Source organism: Nelusetta ayraudi, unplaced genomic scaffold (assembly GCF_046127955.1).
Source record: "Nelusetta ayraudi isolate G7.1 ecotype Tasmania unplaced genomic scaffold, CSIRO-AGI_Nayr_v1 ptg000120l, whole genome shotgun sequence".
Lineage (NCBI taxonomy): Eukaryota > Metazoa > Chordata > Actinopteri > Tetraodontiformes > Monacanthidae > Nelusetta > Nelusetta ayraudi.
Window position 1 is genome coordinate 4,061,554 of NW_027466170.1, and position 6,828 is coordinate 4,068,381.

Consider the following 6,828-nt stretch of genomic DNA (forward strand, 5'->3'; position numbering starts at 1 on the left):
GCAGCAGCAGCAGCAGCAGCAGCAGCGTTGGTGGTGAAAAACACCCACAGCTGCAAGGAGACAACTCCACATCGACACCAGCCGGAAGGCAACTCTCATGTTTTCATGCCTGGCTGGAAAAATAAATGCATAAATAAATAAATCAAATCTAACAAAAACTTGTGGTTGTTTACGGTGTGTGTGGCAAGCGCAAAATGGCGCAAAACAAAAGTTTTTTGGCAAAGGCGGCGCCCGTTCCGATAAGATGGCACCGCGCACGATACGTAAACACACCACTGGGAGTTTGCCGAGGCAAACAAGCAGACAAATTGCGAGAGAAAAAAAAGTAAATAAATAAAGATGTGAATGACTACAAGTCACAGTTTTTCGTGACTATGAGGTCGTCAGATGTCACAAACAGCGACGTGACAGGAAACGTCAGCGGATCACGAGAGACGAGACGGTTTGTCCCGGACGCCAGCTGCTACGCAACACGTTTGTCTGCCACCAAGTAGAAATAAATACAAAACAAGGCAACAGAAATCATGCATGTCGCGCAATGTCGACGCCGCAGCAGTGACTACTGTCTGTGTGGAGCGAAACCAACACACGGCAGCCGAGCTAACGGACGTCTCCGCGATTGCCCCGATTAAAAGGCAGAACGACGGAAAGAGAGGAAGAAAACACACACACACACACACACACACACACACACACACACACACACACACACACACACACACACACACACACACACACACACACAGGAACGCACCTGTTCCCGCTCGCGCACATCTAAAAATATAAAACCTTAAAGAGATTAAGCGAGCTTTGCATGGCGGATTTGTCTGTCATACTTAAAAAAACAGATCAGCATGCTTGGATATTAGCTCAAAGAGAGAACATTTAGGCCTATTTATTGAAATGTATTAAGTTATATTGCCCCGCTGCAGCGCCAGGGACCTCTAACCCCCCCACCCCCCTCCCTCTCTCCGCTATCGGCGAATGAAATCAGAGCTCTGAGTCGCCGCCGTTCCTGCGGCAAAGTACTGCAACGAGTCGCTTCCTGGACAGCAGGCGGCGGCCGAGAGAATTAGAAAAAAATAAAATAAAACAATAAAAATAAAAATCATCCCTCTTCTGCTACTGGGGATCCCGTCTGAGATCGGAGGAGGGGGGGGGGGGGGGTTGGGGAACCCCCGGCAGATGTGCTACTACGAGCGGCGCTCGGCACGCTCGATCACACGCCCACATCTGGGCGCCAGATGCTAAATGATATCGTTAACATTTTAATGCAGGAGACATTTACACGCCGGCTGGCGCAATTACACCTCTGATTCAGTGGATTCCAGACAGACACAGTGTGTGATTGGTAATTAGATTTTACATTGGCTCAAACGCACGCAGGCAAGCAGGCAACACGCGCACGCACGCACGCACGCACACACACACACACACACACACAGAAGCCTAATTAGAGAGCGAGACAGGCTGGAGGAGGAGGTGGGGAGGGGGGAGGGGGGGGCTACAGTGGAGTGGCCCTCATTATGCAGCCAGGATGTATGAAAGAGGAGGATATCAGTTATGATAACACATCGGGGGGGCACATTAGCTAACATTAGCGCCTCACACCCCCCCACCCCAACCTTTCAACTGGAACCACTGGGGAAATGAAACGGGAGGTTTGTTCAAACTTAATTTAGTCCGTTTACATCAGCGTTAAGACGGCGGCGGCGGCGGCGGCGGCTGAGCGGTGGGGAAACCGAGCTGAAGACGTCTGACCGGCTTCAAATCGTTTGTTGAGTGCCGTGCACCAACTCTGTTCACTTGTTAACATGCGTGTCCGAGATTCTTTTGTACGGAATAAAACTAACTGATGTACCAAATTGGGACTGGATGAGCACCGGGTTTATGAAAATGACTTTCCTTAAAAATGCCAAACTAATTTTAGACAAAACTATAGAAAGTTTGCTCTTAAAAAAAAAAAAAGAAAGAAAAAAACTTCATTTAGCTCGGAATTAGCGGAAGTTGCATCAGTTTTATATTGCAATTTTCTACGAACTGGCTTGATGGAACCTGACCAGTATGGGTTTGGATATAATCTCTGACCCAAAGTCTCGGCAGTGATCCGGCCCGCCCAGTTTGGAGGAGCAGACGACGACTCCAGCGTTGTGGCGAGATATTGAGCCGATTTCTGCTGCAACAGCTGCAGCACGTTTAGGAAAATTAACAAGAGGCGAGAAAACACGAAACATCCATCCAGGTTGCAGGGTTGAGCCGCAACTGCCCCGAGTGATGTCACAAAGGGCTGATTTGATGGATGATGGACTTTTCTCATAGTTGTGGAGGGGGGTGGGGGAGGGGCTTTAGGTCATTAAGTGTTTCGTCATGCGAAATTCCAAATATAGAATCAAATCAAGTATAAGGAGGCGTCGCAGCTGGTTGGGTGGAATCAACCAGGTGAAATATAAATATATACTGGATGTCGTTACAATTGAGTTGTGAGAGAGTTGACCTTTCAGATGTTTTGATGATACGACAGAAGAACTGGCATCCACCATGACGCTCGCTCGCATGTGACGTTTTGCAGAGACGTGTGGGTGCGTCCGTGTCATTTTTTTTAGCATTTTGGGTTGTTTTTTTGTTTTTTGTTTTTTTCCGTCCAACCAGTTTAGCTGTCGGACTTGGCCCAGCCAATCATTATCAGAGCGGCGACGGCGTGACAGCATGTGATTATCTCTCCCACTCAATTAGCTTCCGGGTGGAAACACTTTCTCATCCGAGGACGACCACAATTTTCACTCCGCCCGTTTCCTGAGTCAGCCATTTTGTCACACGAAAAAGAAATAAAAAATCAATAACGTGAATGTATAAATAGAAAAAAAATACAATTGGTTTATGTGTTATTTAATTATATATATATATATATATATATATATATATATGTATATATATATATATATATATATATATATATATATATATATATATATATATATATATATATATATATATATATATATATATATATATATATATATATATAAATATATATATATATATATATACAGTATATATACTGTATAATGGATTCCTGCGTCGCCGGGGAGGGAGGACGAGCTCCCTGACGGCACGCCAATCCTGCTGTTTCCTGCAGCCCCGCGGCGGCGGTGGCGAGCGGTGGCTGGACGAGCGTTTTCGGACGCAGCCCCTGACACCCATTAAGGAGGGTTACCATAGAGACAGGCCGACAGGCGAGCGTGTGATAGGCCTCACTCAGAGGCAGCCCCAGCCGTCTGGAATCCAATCGCCGCGCTCGCTTCCGTCTACAAGGTCATCCATTCATTCTGACAACGCCTCGCTCTGGTGGCGCACGGCGGCGGCGGCGGCCAGGACGCAGCCTGGAGGAGGCGGAGGAGGAGGAGGAGGAGGAAGAAGAGGCCAAAAAAATAGAAGAAGAAAGAAGAGAAGAGGAGGAGGAGGAGGAGTGTTTCTGCCCCGGCTGCCGTCTAATCCCTATCAGCCGTCCACCACAGGCCTCCTCAATAATCCCAGCAGCCCTTGCAATAAACACACACACACACACACACACACACACACACACACACACACACACACACACACACACACACACACACACACACACACACAGCTGATCTGATGTCAGGCTCTGATGATGGTGATTAATGAGGATTCCTTATTGTTCCTTTATGAGTTGGGGCTGCAAGCTGCGCTGCACCAGATACCCTCCTCGCTGTTGTTGTTGCTGTTGTTGTCGTTGTGTTGTCGTCTGGTTTTTTTTTCTTCCCCCCCCCCCCATTTCTATTTTACACTGCGCCAGAGTCGACGACCGCACGGTGCCGACTGCAGGCTCGCCGCTGCACAAAACGCACAAAAAAAGCAACGACACGCAGGCGAAATCCAATCCCGGAGCCTCATTTTATCAGCGCAGCCAGAGGGGAAAATCCTCTTTTTGGGGGGTTTGGGGGGGGCAGCAGCGGTGGGGGGTGAAGTGGGGGGAGGTTTTTTTTGGGGGGGGGGTCGGTTGCGGTTGCAAGCTAAGACAGGCAGCCGGCTGCTCGCGCTTGGAGGTATTCAAAAACCTGCAAAATGAACATTTTCAAGCCCCCTTTTTTTCTCGCCTCCAATGTTTTTGCCTCGGCCGATTCCGCCTCTCTTGACCCTCTGATGGGAAAGCAGCCGAGCGCGAGCGCGATTCCCTTCCCTTCCCTTCCCTTCCCTTCCCTTCCCGCCTCGCCACGCCACGTCCACCACCACCACCGCCCGCCATCTCCTCCTGTGTTTTCTCACATACATGTTTCCATTTTCTCCTCTGCACGCCACCCCCCCACCCTTTTTTTGTCCTCCTCCTCCTCCGCCCTCCTCCACATGCCCCCCCTCCTGTTTTTTTTTTTTTTTAATCATTATTATTATTATTATCACCATTTCACGCACACCCTGTCAGCCATAATCCCTCCTTTTTCTGAAGAGACTCTGGCCAATAAGTGAATGTCATAAATGGCATCAATTTTCCGCTATTGATTAGGGATAAACTGTATGGACGTGCGAATGTGCCGCATGCTCGCGTGCAAACGCTGCTGCAAACGCAACAGCAACATTAAAAAACATATATATATATATATATATATATATATATATATATATATATATATATATATATATATATATATATATATATATATATTTATAAAAAGAAAAAATGTAGGGCTGACACAACCAAACCTGGACGTTTGAATCGTCGTGGTGGAAAAGAGAATTCAGCTGTTTGTGTGGATTTGGGTGCATAATTTAATTTGCTTCAAAAAAAAAAAAAAAGAACATTTTTGGTTTAAAATATGACAATCTGTTTAGTGCAGGTCAGTAAATATAATAAAAAATTTACAAAATTGAAAAAAAAAAAAATCCACCTTTAAGAGGTAAAGAAAGAAGCAAAACTGAGCGTAAAAATGCCGAACCGATGACGTGCAGAAAATTGAAAATATAAATCTGTGATCCTCCACCGTCGGAACAAACTGTATTATATCGGCCTATAATTCTCATTTAGGCCACTTTGAACTTGAAAAATATGCCCAGAGCGGAGGAGGAAAGGGGGCGGAGTTAAAACCAAACGTCCATAATATCAAGTACGTCACTTATTACTAAGGGCCACGGTGGAAACATGCTGGTGACAGAGTAAATATCAGCGGCTGCAAATCCAAAGCACAGCGAAGCACCGCCGCTGATTTCGTGACAATCAGACGCAAATTCATTTCACCTTTTCAAAGGGAAACTTAACGTGTCGCGGCCGTGCGTTACGACCAGCCGACGAGGCCCAAAGTGACACCAAATTTATTTTCTGCCTTTTATTTCCGTCTCGGGGTGTAAAGCAGCAGGCCAGAGGCTGTTTGGCTGTGTGAGCTCCAGCCTCCACCAGCCTCCACCAGCATTCTGGACCAGCCAGAAAAATACATCTGGGTCACAGGTGACCTCCACATCCTCTACTGTGCATCCTCCTCTCCTGCTCATTACACTGATTTTTTTTTTCACAAAATTTTTAATATTCAAATTTAAAAATATATATATGCATATATATAGAATTTTTTTTAAAAAAAAAACAACAACTTACCATTCAAGATGCTCTGGAAAAAGATAAAAGCCAATATCCACATGCCCTGCTCCGTTCAATCCGCCCTCAGCTAAGCTCTCTCTGCCTCCTCTCTCTGCCTCCCTGGCTCTCTCTGCTGTGCGCTCGGGCTGAGGTTACACATTTGCCACTGTCTTAAAGCGGCGCCGCTCCAAGTCCCCTTGTACTTTTAATATCTCCTCGCCACTTTTCCGGGATGGGGGTGACACAGTCCGGCTTTCTATCGGCCCCCCGAGCCCTGTGCTCCCTACGCCGGGAACATAGACCAGCCTGGGTGATTGTCTTGGTGCTGAGAGGGGGAGTGGAGGTGGAGGTGGAGGTGGTCTGTGTGCTCCGCTCCGCGTCTTGCTCGCTGCTCTGCTCCTTATTCAAAAGGGATGCTGAAGGGGGTGAAGCCCAGGTGTGATGTGTCGCTGCTGCTGCTGCTGCTGCCGCTGCTGCTGCTGCTGCTGAGTCAGAGCAGCAGAAGAAGAAGGGGAAAAAGGGGGGGAAGCGCACACAAAAAAGAAAAAAAAAAAGAAGCTAAATCTCCTTTGGGGAAATAAACGAATTGTCTCAGAAGGTCCGATCTCCAGAGGAGGAGGAGGGAGAGAAAGAGGGGGGGGGAAAGAAAATTCCGGAGGTGATTAACAGAAATTAAGGGTGAAAATTAAATGAAGTAGAGGTGCAGAGGCGCAGGCGTGGGTGCGCGGCGTGCGGGCGGCTCTCAGTGGCTCCTGTGGCTCTTCCAAAGTCAGATCATCTCCGTCGCCCCTGTGCGTCCAGCGAGAGGCGAGTAAGCGCATCTTCGCCGCGCTGCCGCTCTCTAATCGCAGCACAGCGCGTCTCCGCACACAGTAACCCTCTCCCTGCCTCTCCGGCGCCTTAATTCCTCACTGCCTTAAAGGAGCAGAGGCGGCTGCCGGTCCTTCCGAGACTGGGGGTGTGTGGGGGGGTGCAAGGTGTCTGCGGGGCGGGTTCTTTGCCTCGGCGTGTGCGCGCGTGTGAGTGCGTACGTAGACACGCCTGGCCCCAACACCACCAGCGCGCGGGCATTAAGGAAATGAGCCGCACCTGACGCACGGCCGGACTCGATTATACGCTTCCACGCGGGGCTGCTGCTGCTGCAGGTGCGCTCGCGAACAGATCCGCCTCTGATTGGAGCCCTGTGAGGGTGTTTTCTTCTTCTTCTTCTTCTTCTTCTTCTTCTTCTTCCTTGGCACTTC

General features: G+C 48.3%; 1 protein-coding gene across 1 annotated transcript in view; it reads right to left on the reverse strand.

Moving 5' to 3' along the window:
- dscamb (Down syndrome cell adhesion molecule b) overlaps positions 1–6,500 on the reverse strand; it is an 89,660-nt gene extending 83,160 nt beyond the window's left edge. Inside the window, exon 1 of the mRNA XM_076049727.1 lies at positions 5,606–6,500. Within this exon, the coding sequence (XP_075905842.1) occupies positions 5,606–5,648 (43 nt within the window). The 5' untranslated portion in view covers positions 5,649–6,500. The remainder of the gene's footprint in view (positions 1–5,605) is intronic.
- Positions 6,501–6,828: the final 328 nt, after the last annotated feature.